The sequence below is a fragment of the Aquarana catesbeiana genome, linkage group LG10, assembly GCF_042186555.1.
Source record: "Aquarana catesbeiana isolate 2022-GZ linkage group LG10, ASM4218655v1, whole genome shotgun sequence".
Taxonomy (NCBI): Eukaryota; Metazoa; Chordata; class Amphibia; order Anura; family Ranidae; genus Aquarana; species Aquarana catesbeiana.
This window is the reverse complement of record NC_133333.1, coordinates 252,784,895-252,803,919: the sequence shown is the minus strand read 5'-3', so window position 1 is coordinate 252,803,919 and position 19,025 is coordinate 252,784,895. Positions and strand designations below refer to the sequence as shown.

The 19,025-nt window shown below is 43.6% G+C and overlaps 1 protein-coding gene across 1 annotated transcript in view; it reads right to left on the bottom strand.

Annotated features, from left to right (window-relative positions):
* LOC141111387 (tumor necrosis factor receptor superfamily member 25-like) overlaps window positions 1-19,025 on the bottom strand; it is a 96,218-nt gene that overhangs the window by 38,591 nt on the left and 38,602 nt on the right. The window contains exons 2-4 of the mRNA XM_073603645.1: window positions 16,638-16,842; window positions 5,671-5,799; window positions 3,294-3,425 (exon numbers count right to left, since the gene is read on the bottom strand). Coding sequence (XP_073459746.1) covers window positions 3,294-3,425; window positions 5,671-5,799; window positions 16,638-16,842 — 466 coding nt within the window. The remainder of the gene's footprint in view (window positions 1-3,293; window positions 3,426-5,670; window positions 5,800-16,637; window positions 16,843-19,025) is intronic.

Here is a 19,025-nt window from a genome sequence, read left to right as displayed (position 1 = left end):
CAGATTAGAGCCTGTATCTCGACAGACAACTTAGCCCAAGAAAGGGTAACCGGAATCAGGGGCCTATCCTTCTGGATAACTGGGGACGAAACAACGCCACCCAAGGTTTGTCCGTGACAGGACCTCAAGGTTTGGGCGTTCCCTAGACGGGTAGGACAAGACTTCAAAAAGTGACCAGCCTGGCCACAATAAAGGCACAATCTCTCCCTCCTCCTAAAGTTTCTCTCATCCGTAGAGAGACGCGTGAAACCCAAGAGCATGGGTTCACCTTCACTGACCGACTCGGTACCAGGAGGCATGGGAGGTGAGGGAGGCACGGGTGGGACTGCAAAGCTCAGAGACAAATGTACAGGAGGCTTCCACAAGTGCTCCTTAAAAGAGAGTCTTTCTCTGAGTCTGGAGTCAATGGGGATGGCAAAAGTGATCAACTTCTCCAGCTCAGTGGGTATATCTCGGGCTGCTATCTCATCCTTGATGGTATCTGAGAGACCATGAGAAAAAGCAGCCACGAGGGCCTCATTGTTCCACGCAACCTCTGCTGCGGAATTCAGTGGTGTAGTCGGCAACAGTTCTCGTACTCTGTTCGATGGACATGAGGCACTTGGCAGCAGAAGCAGAGCGTGCGGGAAAGTCAAATACCCTTTTAAATGAAGCCACAAACTAAGGGTAGCTCAAGACAACAGGTTTTTGCGTCTCCCATAGAGGGTTTTCCCAGGCCAAGGCTCTCTCAGATAGCAAAGATAACACAAAACCTACTTTGCTTCTATCCGTGGGAAACGCCTTGGGCAGCATCTCAAAGTATATCTCAACCTGGTTGAGAAACCCTCTGCATTGGACTGGATCGCCCCCAAATCGCTGGGGAAGCGGAGCGGAACCAGACATACCTCTTATAGAGGTAATACTCGAGGCGGGTGCCTGCACAGAGACTGGAGCAGCACCAGGGACAGCCTGCAACATAGTTTGTACCGAGGTGGCCACAGTGGGAGACTCCAGGTGAGCCGTGCAATTCAGGAGCGTTTGTAACGCCATGGCAAACTGATCCATGCGGTTATCCAGTTCATCCAATCTTCAAAAAATATTACCAACAAGTGGATTGACTGCATCTTCTGAATTCATGGCCTTCGCCTACTGTCAGAAACCATGAAATCAGGCCGAGACAGAAGTACAGTTAAATCACACTTGTTTAATAATAAAAGTAAAAAGAACAAACGTAGTCAAAACATAGTCAAAGTTCAGTAACCGGAACGGATAGTCAGCCAAGCCAGAAGTCAGGGATCAATATAGTGGAACGGCAAGCAGGTTCTGGAGCCAGAAGGGATGTCAGCAAAGCAAGTCTTGAACAGGATCGCAGGAGATAGTTTCTGTGATGTTGACCAAGACAAAGTCAGAGATCCTCTGGACTGGACGGCTTAAATAGGCAGGACTGACGAGCAGGATATCATCAACAGCTGAGTAACTCTGGAGAGAAAGGAGCTGGCAATTAGCCGACAGCTAAGCGGCCCAGCCCTGACAACTCCACACTGCATTGACTCTTGCAAAGCTATCTTCATACCCCAACATGTAGAATGACCCAAATCAAAGAATATATTTGCTGGTTACTTGCATTATACCCCTTTTCTTTTTTTTTTTCCAATAAAGATTTTTATTGAATTTTCAAAGGTAAAACAAGAATATTCCAGTTACATATTGAAACAGTATTGTCATACCTATATAGGATTCCAAAAAAAAGGGAGAGATTCTTAAAGTAAGTTACCATAAAATACTAGAATCAAACTAGAAACTCTTAAGGTGTTTAAACATTTATATAATCCCTGTTTACCCCAAAAGGGAACTCGCTGTAAACAAGGGATTGTAGCTTAATGTATTAAAAAGCGGAGTAAGGAAAGGAAGAAGAGGAAGGAAAAGGAAGATGGTTGGAAGTTACCATACTAATCAGAGTACTTTGGAGAAGATAATGGTTTAGAAACAAATTTAATAGTTCTTATTATTTTTCAGAAAATTTGAAGCCCTAGGATGTAAGATCCATTCATTACATCCATGCATTACACCCCTTTTAGTAACTTCAGACCAGGCGGGAACAAAGTTTCAAACTGTAATTTACTAAAGTGCAAAAGGTATTACAAAGACCAACATTTAAAGACATAATGCTTCCCTATATCCCTAAGGCCTCATGCACACTGGACGTTATAATAACGTTCTAAAAACGTCAGTAGCTTTGCAGTGAGTTTTTCAACGTTTTTTGCAATAAAGTTTTTTTTTAGCATTGTTTAGCTTTAGTGTATTTTTTTTTTCCAATGGATCAAAAACGTTAGAAAACGTTTATTGGCGTTTATAGGCGTTTTTTGACGTTGGAGCGTTTTTACAGCTGAAAACAGCTGAAAAACTCCACTCAGAACCCACTGGTTTTGTTTTTTTTTTTTTTCAATAGCGAAAAAACGCCCCAGCCAAAAACAGTTGATAACAGCCTATGTGTGCATGAACACATAGGATAACATGCTGGAGAGTTTATTGACTGTGGGGAAAAAAAAGTCTGAAGCCTAAAACAGCTGCTGTAAAAACGTCCAAAAATGTCCAGTGTGCATGAGGCCTTAACTCCAGGCTTGTGCGCTGCCCCTGCATACCTGCAAAAGGTAAGAGTCCGTGTGATACAGAGTCCATCAAAGGCATTCTCCAGCAGCTGGTGTCTTCGGGGCAAAACCCCAAGTTCTTCTGACTATACATCCAGGTAGTAAGTGGCATTCTTCAGCTCCTCATGGGTGTTATTCTCCGTCTCTTCCCCTTATGAGCACCGGGTCTCTCTTTCTTCAACCTTCCATCTCTCTCTCTCTCTCTCTCTCTCTCTCTCTCTCTCTCTCTCCTACTACAGGCCCCGGACCCCCATGTTCTCATTCTGGACCACTGACCCTCTTTTATAAACACAGGATTAGTGGGCCAGAATCAGGGAAGAGCCCGCCAAAAGACCAAAGAACCGGGAAACCATTTACCTCCTACACTCACAGCCTGGACAGCAACAAATTGCCTATTTTCAACCTGCTGACATGTTCACTTCCATGTCGAAGTGTCTTGAGAAATATGGACTGAGCCTCATCGAAACATCGACAATAAAAATGCTAATGTTTTTCTCCATCTCCTATGCTAGACCTGCAAGTGCCTCTAAACCAGTTTTGGATTATAATGGAAGGAATATAAAGACCAGACAGGGGAATTGGCACATATGAAGCTAAAATACATTTTTCCCCCTCTTCTCAGTATGGTTATACTACTGAAAGGTTTTCTTTTTCCAGCTTACTTACAGATCTCTTTGATGTCTCTGTTAGGACAACTCGTACATGGGTAGCAATCTTCTCCTTTTACATAAAACCCCTCTTTGCATTTACATTCTCGGTTGGTGCTCGATGTACACGGGGCCACCTCAACCTGTTTTTCTGAAGAGAAAGGCACGTTATTCATTTTTTTTCTTCCCACCAATTTTCCAGGAGCCACCACCAAGTCGTATGCACAAGGTCAATGCCAGCCACTTAATACAGCTAGATCTAGAAATGAGAAGAGGGTTCTCCACCTTTTCGAAGGCAGTAGACGGGACTGGAACTACGGGGCTGACGGTGTTAAGGCAGGTCACCTAAAATGTGACGGATGCCAACCTATCAATGGCCCGTCCTCACACACAGTATCCCTTTATAGGCTCAATCCAACTAAAGGGTCAGGCTCAGACAAAAGAACATAAAAGCTAAATATGGTGGAAATGAAAATCCTACAAAATGCCACTACATGGAAGACTTTCATTTTTCTGTGGTCATTGGAGAGACTTTCTCTTATTTCCTGTGTGGTCACCAAAACCTGAACCCAATGAGGGCAAAAACAATACATTTTATTTTTACTTATTGTTAAGGTTTTTTTTTTGTTTTTTTTTTTAAATTGCCATCTTTATCCCCACCAGAGAAGTTTTCCTCATCTCCTCCTGTGTGGTATCTAGAGCGGGAAAAGAGGTATCATCTCTCAGAAAAAAAACATACAACATACATGGAGTTGGCATTTAGGGCTAAATAATCTAAATCCATGATAAACCCCATCATAAACGTTCTCTTTGCCCGGACAACCATATGCCTGATAAACACATTATGAAATGGGAATTCTCTGAAGACCTTCACAAATATTTTTTTCTGAAAGCAAACAAAAGTAAAGAAAATATGATACTTTTGGGGTTTTTTTTGGGATCTCACAATGATTATTCAATTAAATTATAATTTTAGTTACAACACAAATGATATTTGGTATTCTAATTCCCCAAATTTCTATTAGAGATACAAAAAAAAAAGTGTTGCGTCACTTAAATAGATCTCTTCACATGAAAGGGCTCCAGTTGGGTCTCTCCCAATCAGTGGCATAGCATGAGTTGCCGGGGCCTGGGGCAAGGCAAGTACTGTGCCCTAGACATGTGCAATTTGTTTCGTTCTGAATTCGTTTTTTCGAGGAAGTTCAACAAATTTGTTAATTCGAAAATATTTGAATTGACGAAAACCTGTTTAACGATTTTTTTACAAAACCCGAAAATTCTAAAATCTGAAATAACAACTAATAATAACTATTGCAACTATTAAATGATAGGTACTGGAATTTCCTTTCAAATTTAGCAGTTAGTGAACCCAATACGAATTTATCCGAAGTTACAAATTATCCGATTATCAAATACATTTATGTTTTTGGTCGTAAAATGACAAAATGTGGAAAATTTCAAGGGGTATGAATACTTTTTCAAGGCTCCGTAGACCGTTATTTCTTTGTAAGTGGGCAAACTTACAAAATCTGCAGGGGATCAAATCATTTTTTTCCCCACTGTCCGCCCTTTGCAGCTATAACAGCTTCAACTCTTCTGGGAAGGATATCCACAAGGTTTAGCAGTGTGTCTATGGGAATGTTTGACCATTATGGACCTTGCTTTGTGCAGTCATGTTGGAACAGGAAGGGGCCGTCCCCAAACTGTTCCCACAAACTTGGGAGCATGAAATTGTCCAAAATGTCTTGGTATGCTGACCCCTTAAGAGTTCCCTTCACTGGAACTAAGGGGCCAAGCCCGACCCCTGAAAAACAACCCCCCACACCATAATCCCCCTCCACCAAATGATTTGGACCAGTGCACAAAGCAAGGTCCATAAAGACATGGATGAGCAAGTTTGGGGTGGAGGAACTTGACTGGCCTACACAGAGTCCTGACTTCAAATAGATAGAACACCTTTGGGATGAATTAGAGCGGAGACTGCGAGCCAGGCCTTCTCGTCTAACATCAGTGCCTGACCTCACAAATGCGCTTCTGGAAGAATGGTCAAACATTCCCATAGACACCCTTCTAAACCTTGTGGACGGCCTTCCCAGAAGAGTTGAAGCTGTTATAGCTGCAAAGGGCGGAGCCAACTCAATATTGAACCCTACGGACTAAGATATTTGACTATTATTACGGTATATATATATATATATATATATATATATATATTACAAATAGAGCCACTCTTGCTGTGCTCTAAGTGTATTACCAAACCAAGATAAAGCGTATATATATATATATATATATATATATATATATATATATACATACACACACAAACTGTATATAGCGTACACTGTATATACACACACAAACTTTCTATTTTTGAAAATTACATTTCCATTACTTACCATCGTCACAGCTTTTGCATTTTATGCAACTGTTTTTGTAGTTGGGTAATTTAAGATATGTTCTTTCCTTACAGACTGCGCATGTAGGAGGCCCCCCGGAGGTATTACACGGCTTTTCAACATATTGGCCTAAAATAAAAGGAAAATGGTCACTCTTTTTCCAGTGGTTCTTCACTCCAAATAGTTTTAAAGTTTATCCAAAAACAATTCATTACTATGGGACCCGAGGATCCCAAAATGGTCAGTTCAGAGTTGTCTTTTCTACATTTTTTCCCCCCATTTCCCAATACATGTCTTAGTCCTGGTCACCCCCACCCCCGCCACCACCTTCACCAGGCAGGTGTGAAATATGGGTTGGGCGCACATTGCAATATCATTTTATAACCGTCATTAGATTGGATTGTTGGGTTGGAATAAATTGGATTGTCCAGGAAGGCCCTCACACTTCATATTTGCAGGTAAATCTGAAGGATATTGTATATAGAGATCAATAAGCGTGTGGTCAGACTCCGTGTTTAGGAGGTCATGTAGCTCATCAGATGCAACAAAACCCTAAACAATCATTGAAATTCCTCTAAAGCAGTGGTTCTCCACCTAGGGTAGGTACCCCCCTGGGGGTGCTTTGACGTACCACCCGTGGGTGCCATGAAATAACCATGTAGGTGGTACTTCATGGACTATTTCCAATACATTGGACCATTACAATGTTCTACAACAAGCACAAGGATCACATTGTGGTTGGTAGACCATGTTCTCCATAAGACATCATAATATGGACACAGTATATTGTAAATTCCAAATCCTTTGTGGTTATTAAGTGGTTAGTGTAGAACTCCTATTTGAAATTCCACCATGTTGGTCTGTTACTGAACCCAGGAGCCTGCATTTATTATATCTGGTCTCCCACAGTACACAGAACATGGAAATGCAAATATTTTAGAAAATATAAACTGCTAAATACCTTTTCTCATCAGCAGTATATAGCAGTCTTGTGACTTCTATCAGTGTCCAGCCGACTGGTTAAAATTTGTAGGAGGAGTTTTCATTCTCCTCTGACAGTTCTATGAGGCTGCACGACCGCTAACCCCCTGTCTGAACAGTGCTGATTGGTCCTGTGCTGATCACATGCACTCTCCCCAAAAAACAACAACTCTCTAGCAATACACACCAAACTGAGCATGTGCAGAGTGCCCCCAAGGTTCTGTTCCATCGGCAGATTGGGGACTATGGAAGAAGGGGAGGATCAGAGAAGACAGGATCACAATGCAGAGGATTAACCCCCTTAGGTTCCACAGTCAGTATAACAAGCATGCTTTACTGCATATACAGACTGATTTCACTGTTGTGGGTTTAGTAATACTTTAAAGCGGTTGTATAGTCATTTTTTTTTTTTTTTTTACTTTTACCTACAGGTAAGCCTATAATAAGGCTTACCTGTAGGTAAAAAGAATATCTCCTAAACCTCTACGGTTTGTGAGATATTCCCCTCGCAATGAGCCGCCGACTTCAGCGGCGCATGCGCTTCGGGGATTCTCAGGCTGAAAGTCCGGCAGACACCGGACTTTGCCGGGAAAGGAGTCAACATCGCGGCTCTGGCCCGACTCACAGCGCCGGATCCGCGATACCCGGAAGACACGCCGCGGGCAAAATGTCAGCTCCCTCAGGGTGGACCGGGTGAGATACCGGTGCCTCGTTCTAAGGTAAGTATTTCATAATGAGCTAGTATGCGTTGCATACTAGCTCATTATGCCTTTTCCCTTACAGGTGTAGAAAAAAAAAAAAGTCAGCGGGTTTACGACCACTTTAAGATACAATACTGCAGAGTTGTCAGAGATGCTTTCTGCAACATTAGAGATGGCCACCAACACTGCAGGGCACAGAGACATAAGAACGGAGGACGATATGTGACCGGCCAGAAGACCAAAGGAAAAAAGGGAAGGGGGAGCGGAAAAAGCCAGTAGGGAATTCCAGAAAAGGTAAGTGACCTCTCTGTGCAATACCATTGCAGAAATCAGGTAAGTATAACGTTTCTTTTATTGTAATAAAAAATGTTGCTTTATAAATCACTTTTATTGCTATTAAAAGATAACATCAAAATGTCGCACGTGGGGCTGCACTAAAGTGTTTGGCGTCATAGATATACAGTATACAGAGACATCTCATAAAATTTAAATATCATCAAAAAGTTAATTTATTTCGGTAACTCAATTCAAAAAGTGAAACTCCTATAGTTTATATAGATGGGAACAAAAAAAGGAACTTACTAAGTATCCCTAGGTCGGACTTTAAAGGCATATTATAAATAGCAAGATGTAGAAAAATAACAATGTTTATTATGAAAATACATATATATGAATAGAGCATTCAAAGATTCAAAATCCTGTATATGATACAGAGTATACAGTGAGCCCTTGTGTATCGACGCGTTTCACCGTTAGGCTTCTTCAGGACACAATTAAGGTATTCAGAGATAGCAAAGGAGAGAACGAATCTCACTGTCTTGCAGGAGAATGAACCTCGTATGTAAAAATACCCAGATACTATGGATGTAATAATCTCCCAAAGAGGGGGGGGGTAAATCTCTGTGGTTCACGTGCAGATGATTGGGGACAGCCAAATCTGCTGATATAAGTAGATAAGGGGTGAAAACCAAATGGTTCAATAAACAGGGGCGAAGCACTGCCAAACGGAATGGATCCAGAACCAATGGCCACCTTTAAAAGGTGCTGGACAACAAAGCCAAGTTGCCTCAATGGCTAAACCGTACAAAATCCTGGACAGATAGTTTGGTCCCCATAGAGTGATTTTCAACATAAACAGATATTGGATAGCCCCTGGGAGACAGCCCTCCGCTAGTCACTATATAGATGTGTTACACACAGAACGATACATTTCAAGCATTTCTTTCTTTTAATTTCAATGATTATGGCTTACAGCGATTGACACCCCAAGATTCAGTGTAGCCAGGAGCCGGCTATTGTTGCCTGCAATTCAAGGACAATGGGCAGTACTGTTGATATGGAGTTGTCTCCCCCTAGTGTTGGCCTGGACTCCACGATGTCATTTCCTAAAGGTAGAGCATTGAGCAGAGCAAAGCATCATGGGATGTGTAGTTCAGAATGCTGGGGTTTTACTTCTAGCATAGGACTGGCTTGAACTACAACTACCAGACTGCTGGGAGAGAAGAACAACAGACTGCTGGGAGAGGATATAAAAAGGCTGGTCTAGGCCGAGATCGCTCTCTTGGGATATGCCAGGTGGAACTCTGTGTCTGTGTGTTCTGCGGCCGAGTCGCGGCCTGTGCAAGAAAGAGTCATCAAGCGGGCATTCCGAGGGACATCTGCGGACAGCAACGCCTCCCTATCTGGCAACTGCTTAAAGGCCATTCCTGATCCTTCCAGGCTACCTGCACATCAGATCCGGGTGGGCCGCGGCGCGGTGCGACGGAGGTCAGACTCCATCCCCTGAGCCAGGACCCTGAGGGAGATCCTGAAAAGCTATCACCATCTTCATCACCACCATCTTCATCTTCACCACCTTCAGCACCACCTGCAACTTCAATTGACCGCTTGCCGACCGCCGCACACAGATATACGTCGGCAGAATGGCACAGGCAGGCAAATGGGTGTACGGGTACGTCCCTTTAAATTTGCCACCTATCAGGCGTGCGGGCGCATGCCCGCAGGTCCCGGGAACTCTATGTTCGCCGACGGCTCGCGATTGAGGTGTGGAGAGGTAGAACGGGGCGATGCCTATGTAACATGTGGGAGCTACTGCTCCCTGTGGCCGGGAGCAGTGATCGCTGTCATGTCCTAGGTAGCCCATCCCCCCTACAGTTAGAATCACTCCCTGGGACACACTTAACCCCTTGATCGCCCCCTAGTGTTTAAACACTTCCCTGCCAGTGTCATTTACACAGTAATCAGTGCCTTTTTATATGACAATGGTCCCAAAATAGTATCAAAAGTGTCCGATGTGTCCGCCATAATGTCGAAGTCACAATAAAAATCACAGATCGCCGCCATTACTAATAAAAAAAAAAAAAAATAATAATAATAAAAAATGCCATAAAACTATCCCCTATTTTGTAGGCGCTATAACTTTTGTGCAAACCAATCAATATACGCTTATTACGATTTTTTTACCAAAAATATGTAGAAGGATACATATCGGCCTAAACTGAGGAAAAAATTTGTTTTTTTATATATTTTTGAGGACATTTATTATAGCAAAAAGGAAAAAAATAATGCTTTTTTTAAAAAAAATTGACGCTCTTTTTTGTTTATAGCGCAAAAAATAAAAACCGCATAGGTGATCAAATACCACTAAAAGAAAGCTCTATTTGTGGGGAAAAAGGGACGTCAATTTTGTTTGGGTGCAACGTCGCACGATCGCGCAATTGTCAGTTAAAGCGACGCAGTGCCGTATCGCAAAAAATACTCTGGTCAGGAAGGGGGTAAAATCTTCCGGGGCTGAAGTGGTTAAAGTATCGGTGAGCAGGCACCATTTAATCACATAGACACTGTATACAGACACCATTGTCTGCTCACATCTATGGTACCTGTAGTACCACCGGATACAAGCGGGGGGGGGGGGAAATACCTCACTGCCTATGATTGGCGGTGTGCAGTGATGGTTTCCTGGCGGGTTCAATCCGAACACGCCCAAGCCCATCACTATATACCAACAAGCAAACAAACATACATTGTGATATGATTTCTTGTGCCTAAGTTACACAGGAAGAGTCTGCATCCTCTTTTGGCTAACCACATACCAGCTAAATTGCTCTGCTCTACCATGCAGGATTGTCTCATTCACAGTTTCTTAAAAGGGTTGTAAACCCTGGAGGTTTTTCACCTTAATGCATTCTATGCATCAAAGTGAAAAAACTTCCGTAGTGCAGGACCCCCCCCCCCCCAGAGCCCCCCTTTTACTTACCTGAACCCAGCGATGGGGACGAGCCTAGCAGCTCCAGCCGCCGTCTCGGGTACTCATTAGATAAAATGATGGCAGCAGGAGCCATTGGCTCCTGCTGCTGTCAATCAAATCCAGTGACACGGGAGCCGGGGCCGAGTCCTGCTCTCTGCTTCAACGGACGCAGCAACAGGACTCAAGGGCGCGCCCGCACGACTGCCCCCCAGGAAATGCGGCTCTCCGTGGGGGTACTCGAGAAGAGTAGGAGCCAGGAGTGCTGCTGGGGGACCCAAGAAGAGGAGAATCAGGGGTCACTCTGTGCAAAACCCTTGCACGGAACAGGTAAGTATGACAGAGTTGTTTTTTTTTGTTTTTTTTTTAAAGAACCTTTACAAGCCCTTTAAGTGCTAGCTGAAGACCTTCAGATCTCATCTTTACCACAGAGCTACCTTTAACCCCCTGTGTCCCTCCCCTAGTGGTGTTGTTTAACCTAAAGGGGTCTTCCTTCAGCTATCTGGGACTCTGTTTAAAGGAGCCAGTCAAGTTACTAATACAGTTACAAACAGTTTGCTGAATGTTTTGCTATTTTAGGATTACGTGCCTGTGGGCTGAGGTACAGAAAAGAGTGGGATGACATAGTAAAAAGGGCCAGTCCCTTACCTTTCTGCCAGTGGCGGCTGGTGGGGTTTTTTTTTGGGGGGGGGGAGCAAACAACCACCACCAGCACCCCCCCCCCCCCAACAACCCCCCCCCCCCCCACCCACTATCTCTGCTGATCGGTCCCCCCGGCACTTACCCCATCTAGGTGGCTGGCATCGGTGGGCATCCCCGGCAGCGGCAGGCATCAGGTGGCAGGCGTCGGAGGGCATCAGGCAGCAACGTAAGTCGGGCTCCTGTGTCTTCTCCTCCTCCTTACTTCTGCCGTGCATCTCCTCCCCTCCTCCTAGGCGTCCAATAGGATCGCCAGTCCTTTCAGCCACTTTCACCCGATTCCTGATTGGCCGGGAGGAGGATCAGTGTTACAACAGCGAATATTCATTCGCTATTGCCACACACCAGGGTCGGGGTGGGCCCGGCCCACCCTCCTCCTTACTAACAGAAATCCTTAGCCTGTATAATTGCATCTATTACTAGTGATTTGTTGCTTTAGGTAAGATAGTCACATGACGTACAAGTTTATGTTACTCACTTCTATATGCCATTCTTGCTACAGTAAGCAAAGCGGAATTCTTTCATCAGTACTGTGTAAGTCTCTTATTACTGGTGTCAGCGGGTAATAATGAGTGGACCCAGGGTGTCAGAGGTGTCGGAGAACTTGTAGAGTGGGAGCAACCGGTTGGGTACAGACTCTACCAGCGGCCCCTATGAGGGTAGCGCTACATCAGTATCTCAGACAATTAGAATATTACATAAGACCAATAAAAAAAAAAGGATTTTTAATACAGAAAATGTTGTACAAAAAAAACCCAAAAAACTGCCCTCGAAAAATGCCGAGGATAGAAGCGACTATGACAGAGACATCTTAATTCTGAGGATGTAACTGAATCACTTAGTCCAGAGAAAGACTGGATTGCCAGACCTTTCTAACAGCTCTGATCCTCTGTTCACATCTATGCAGTTGACGTGAGTATTTATAGGGATGTCCATCCTGTCCCTTACACCTATTACTTATTCCTATTATTCAGCTACAATATTATACCATATGGTTATGTTTCTCTATAGATCACCATTGCATTCGCCCCTGAAGAGTTGGTATACCCCAACGAAACGCGTCAGGCTTACATAGATGCATGATGTCCATACAGATGATTTTATGTCTCTTATATTGTTTTACTCTAGATTTCCCAACACCATCCAGACCTTCCAGTGGCCCATGTTGTGCAGGACTTTACCCCATGATATGCCAAGTACCATGGCGTCAATACTTATATGTGATTTTTAGCATGCCCTGCATTTATGCGATTCTGTGTATGCCTTTTTTTTGCGTCATTCAGTATGCTGTACATGATTTCACAAGGTATAATAAAATGTACTTTGCCAAGACTGCTCTTTGGTATACATCTCTCATCCAAAGTCCCCAAAAAACTCCCCCCTTTTTTGTTGGAACCCATAAAAGCAATACTGTGTTTTATATCACACATGCTTACTCTATATAGTGTGTAGCACTAACTCTCGGTGGAGCTGCTGATTTAAGCGGGCTTGTTACCTTCACTCTCCTTCCCTCTGTTTCACCGGCACCGGGTCTAGGGTTCCGTTGAGTTTACCTCCGGACGATATAAGCACCAACACTTGAGTACGTTTTCAATGCTTTATTGAACACTTAACGAAGATAGTAGCAGGAAAGAGGCAGAAGGGAAACTGCAGAGAAGCTCAAATACCTTTCTGTAGGATTCTTGACAAATGTCCTTTAGAGTTGAATATTGTAGTAGAATGCGCTCCCCTTGTGGGACACATGTTTTGCTCATCTGGATAGGCCTCTCTCACTTGCCTAGCAGCCAGTACGCAGCACGAACAAAAGTCTCTGCCACAGACTTGCTTGAGATGAACCTGTACGATCCTCTGCCACAGGATGTATTGGTTTTGCGGTGAATGTCAGACACAGTACTTGAACCTTTAAGCCAAACCCGGCAACACTATGCTGTAAAGTTACTTTAGGATACGTCCTCCAACCGAGTCACCAGGCCCCTCTCCAGACCAGCACTCTGCATGATCCTTCCATGACGGGTCCTCCCCTGGGATCTTCCCGGTTGTCCAGCTTCTTCACTCTGGATGGACAGCTCAGGACCATTCCTTGGCTGCTGTGGTAGGCCCCAGACAAGCTTCTGGGCCCACCCACGCGCCGCAGGCCTCCGGAACAGAGGACCACAAGGTAGCACTCTAACGCATACCTGTCGGCCAGGAGGGCCAACAGGTGGCTGTAAAAAAACCCTAAAACATGGCGTCTGTCCCATAAATACCCTCTCCCAGAATCCAACTCAGAGGACCACCTCCACCGAGTTGTCTCCAGGACAGAAGAGCACCGATACGCCTCGACACGTTGCGTTTCCAACACTAGCCAATAGTACAACGACACCCACCGGCTCAGTATGGAAACAACGTCAGCCCAATCTAACTTCCTTTAACGAGCAATTTACTAAATTTACCTATCAGATGGTAGATCATAAATCTACCAGCGCTACAAGTGATTGGCCTCAGTCAAAGTCCCGCCGACCAAACTTTCCAAAAGACTGGATTTGTCCCATGCTATAAAAAAAAGTTCCACAAAGTTCTGAAGTGGAATTAAGCAAATGGAACCACTTCGAACGTAGATACCATAAATTCCAGCACTTGCATGTAGCTCTGTAGGAAAGTTGGGACTGAAATTGTCGAACTTGTTTCTGAAGTTCCCTCAACTCCTCTCAGAGCAGGAAGGCCTTGGCCTGAAAAAGGCCTAATGAGGGCCAGTTCACACCAGATGAAGTTCCGTGCGCTTTTTTCTGCACTAAAAATGCATGCACAGTGTTTTCCATGTATTCCAATGGCTCTAGCTTTAGTCTGCACCGGAAACTGACTGAACTGACTACACTGGTGTGAACTAGAGCCATTGGAATACATGGAAAACACTGTGCATGCATTTTTAGGGCCAGTTCGCATCACAAAATTGCACTCCGGGTATGTTCCAGATCAGTTTTTGCTTACAGTTCACACCACACGCAGTTCCAGTGTGTATTTGATACAATTTGCTAGGTTCCTGTACAGTTCTGTGCAGAAAAAATGCAGCACGCTCTACGTTTTTTTCTGCACTGGAAACTGACTGGAACTGACTGCACTGGTGTGAACTAGAGCCATTGGAATACATGGAAAACACTGTGCATGCAAGGCCTTCCTGCTCTGGGAGACGTTGAGGAAACTTCAGAAACAAGTTCGACAATTTCAGTTCCAACTTTCCTACAGAGCTACATGCAAGTGCTGGAATTTATGGTATCTACCTTCGAATTTGCTCAATTCCACTTCAGAACTTTGTGGAACTTTTTTGATAGCATGGGACAAATCCAGGACAACTAGCGCAATATGATGTAATTAGAGATGACTTTTCGATGTTATTATTATTATTATTATTATTATACAGTATTTATATAGCGCCAACAGTTTACGTAGCGCTTTACAACTTGAGGGTAGACAGTACAAATACAATACAATTTGATACAGTAGGAATCAGAGGGCCCTGCTCCTTAGAGCTTACAATCTAAGAGGGAAGGTCAAGAGATACAAGAGGTAATAACTGTGGGTGATGTGCTGATTGAGAAGATAAATGTACAGTTGTTAGGTGGGGGCCAGATGTTCAGGATCCATCAGAAGTCCAAGGTTTAGATGGACACATTGGGCTCCAAGGTCCAGGTATCCATTGACTGGAGATCCTCTGAGATGAAACACATCCAAAACTAATGTGGAGGACCTTTGTGAACATTCTCAGGGCCAAGGCAAGACCGAAGGGGAAGGATGACTAAAGCTGAAAAGTGGTTGTTGCCTACAGCACAATGAAAATTCGCTGATGACCTTGAAAGATAGGAATGTGAAAATATGCGTTCCTTATTTTGATAAATTGTAGACCAAATAACAGACCAAATCATATCCATCCAAAACGTTTCCAGACCTATAAGAGCCTTTGAATCCAATACCACATTTGGATTTTATGACAGTAAATAGGTTTGAGTAAAAACGCTGAAACTATTCTATGAAGGGGACGTAAACGATAACCCCTTGGGTCAGCAAGCCCTGAATGGATAAACAAGGAAATCAAAGTCCAGTCCTTTAAATTATGGTTTTGGGGAATGTGTTAAAGATCTATGTGGCCTTCTAGAACAGCAAAATGTTCATGGACAGCTGTCTGCTCTTTGCCTGGGAGGAAGAAGGTGTAGGAGGCGTTGTCAGCCAGTCAGTCATCTGTTGGGTTTGCCGTGAATGCATTGGTCGGCAACTTTGGGGGAAAAAAAAAAACCTTGTGTCCTGGCTCCAGTTTGTATGGTCCTACCACCACTATGTGCTACGGGACCCGATTACCTCCTACTACTGCCACCTCTGCCTCTCATTTTAGACCTGCTTTTTTCTCATTATTGTATTTTGTTGGGGGAGGACAATAGAACATCTGGTTTCTAACCAACTATGGCACTGGAGGGGGGGTGAAAGATTGGTGCTTTTGATGCAAAGGGCAGTGTCATTATCTGTTCAGCAAAACAAGTAGGCAGCATACCTCAAACTTAAAAAAAAAGCCCTAGCAAGGCAAAATCAGATAAAATATTCCCCCACAAAAAATATTTTTTATATATGTTGGAGGGAGAGCATTAAAAACACACAGCTGAGCCATGATTTCACTGCCCCCCCCAACCACTCCCCTTAAGTTGCAAAGGCAGGGGGTGTACACGTACTGTGACCAGAAGTAAACCGTCTGTAGCATCTGGCGGGCACTACCACCCAACGAACAATTGAGGCAACGCTGCTGCAATGCACACGGTTGTGACGCAGTGGTGCAACATATTATCTCCTCACCATTTATAATGAAGAGGCCAGCTTATCCATTTTTTCAGGCTCTCAGGAACCCATCTGAGACCAGGCATATGGGTTACATTAGAGGATCAGGCAACATTTTTACCAAAAATTTTAGAGTTTTGCTTAACCTTGAAAAAATGGGCTCTGCCTCAAATCCAAGGTGGCTCCAAACCCGAACCTCATCCCCAATCGACATTGAAAACGTTGTGCCTAGTCTCACAGTAATTTTGCTTAAAGATTTTAGTGTTGAAAGAAAGTTCAGTTGGAAAGGATGGAAAAAAACAGGAAATTTAAACTAGAGCTGGTTGATTCTTACATACTCTATGACAGTGATGGCGAACCTTGGCACCCCAGATTTTTTGGAACTACATTTCCCATGATGCTCATTTAAACATCTGGGGTGCCAAGGTTCACCATCACTGCTCTATGATGACCCTTAAGTGCTTCGGTGGTCAGTTGAATGACAGCCACTGTGCTAAATTAAATAAAGTTGTCCCGTTTTTTTATTCCAGTTAATATAAACATACCCTCTGGACATTTCCTGCAGCAGCGGTTTTTTTCATTGTCAAAAGATTGATCATTTGGGCATTCCTGTGAAGATCTTTTGTAACGGCCAGGTTTGCTCCACGTCGGCTGGCTTAGTCCATCTTCACTGAAGTTGAATTTGTTTGCTTTTGATGTCTGGTTCCAATCTTCTAGAGTATGAATAGGATTACCCAATAATAAATAGACCTGTGGGAAATAGAAATGAGGAAAATATTAATAAACTAATGCCTGATGAACCTTCTAAAATAGGACTTCTTAACTTTTATACAATAAAAGATCTCTAAGGGTTTGCCTAAAATGCCCCCCCATACCTCCATCACCAAACAACTAGAATCATCATCACCAGTCCTGTTGGGTACCCGTGTGACATCAGAAGGTGTCAAAAAGATTTTAATTCCCCCTGAGGAAGTTACGTGACCCAGTAACGAAACATGTAGGGGCGGGGCTTACTGGTTGAAGTATTCACGCTTGGAAATACAGGACATAATAGTATCTGAGCTGTATGATCAGTGTTTAAAGTATAAATGAGTTTAAGGACACAGGCGATTGTATTGTGGTGCGTGTAAGCCCCTGAACAATGTAAGTGCATTTTTATGTGGGAGTGTGTGAATAAAAGTAAATATGAAGGATAATGAATGTGGCTAAGGGTGGAAAGAGGTGCCATACCAGCTAAGGACCACCCAAGTGACATCAAACTGTATCCGAAGTCCATGTAAAAGGGGGCATGAGCCTATTTTGACCCTACATAAATTGGTAAGGTCTTCAGGTGGGAGCACAACTGGTGATGGTGTGAACATGGTGGTGACAGGAGTAATATTATGAAGGATTTATGGGTGGAGAGAAAAATATAACATCATATGAGAGACTTTTTCAGGTTGTACAATATTATTGTTTGGTATGTAAAATTTATCACTGCACTATTTGATTTTTTAATGGATTGCTTACTATGGGACCATCACCAGACAACTGGAATCACTGTATACCAGTGTGACATCAGAAGATGTCAAAAGATTTGTCCCTAGCTATCGAGATGTAAAGTAGAACCAAACAGCTGAAATCATGAGTTGTATGTTTAATTTTATAATATAACATGTGGCCTAATATGGCCACATGACCATATTAAGTCAATGATATTGACCTAATAAGTCCATGTGTAATGGGCCACATCACCCCTATCTGTACATGCAGCTGCGGGATGGGGATATCCCTGGCCGCAGTTGACTGGGTGGCAGTGGGCGAGAGTGACAACTTCCTTCTTGGGTTTGTCAGAACCCAAGTTCAGACCAAACCTGAACTCAGCCCTTGAAAGGACATACCACACACTCCTTGTGTGCTTCAATGAAGGTCATGTGTAGGCCATGTGTAGTAAGAAAATATGTCTAAAGCAAGGGGATATCCTCTCAGACAACTGTCACTGGAATAGGTGTTCCCATTGGAAGATGTTCCCCTCTTCCCTTTCAGTGGCAGCTCTAAAATGTTGGATTTCCCATCCCCTTCTATACTGGAGAGAATGGTCACCAGGACAAATAGAAAGGGTAACCCCCAACCCAGCGAGGACACAAACAGCAATTAAAACCTGACCTGGCTTATGCAGTTCCCCACTCTATACAATACTACAATTTTGTCTTTATTTACACTTTAAAAACATGGTAGATGTAAACAGGTCCTCATATTTCCCTTTTGGGTCCATTCATACCTTAAACCGTATCTACCCCCCCCCCCCCCCCATATTGCAGCTTACCAGTCCTTAGCTGTAGTGGCTACATTCAATTTAATTTGGGCTAGGAAAGGTTTCTGCAAGTACAGCAGAAATATACCCATCGATCCTGCCAGAAATGGTGTGTCCTGGAAAGGCAGTATAAGTACTTTATCTTTATTGTGTAAACTACTAGCCCCATCAATCCAACAAGTAATGGAGATGAACAAAGGAAGACACGTTTTGCCCTGTACACACGACCGGTTTTGCCATCCGAATAAACTTAGAAGGTTTCTCCGTCGGAACTCAGACGGAATTCCATTCAAGCGGCCTTGCCTACACATGGTCAACCCAAAGTCCGACCAAAGTCCGACCGTCCAGAACGCAGTGACGTACAGCACGTACGACGGGGCTAGAAAAAGGAAGTTCAATAGCCAGTAGCCAATAGCTTCCGTCTCGTACTTGCTTCCGAGCATGAGCAGTTTTTGGTCCATCAAAAACAGCATACAGGCGAGCAGTTTTCCCGATAGGAATTGGTTCCGTCGGAAATATTTAGAACATGTTCTATTTCTAGGTCCGTCTGAATTTTCGAAAAAAAAAAAGTCAGATGAGGCCAACACACACAATCGGAATATACGATGAAAAGCTTCCGTCTGACTTTTTCTGTCGGACA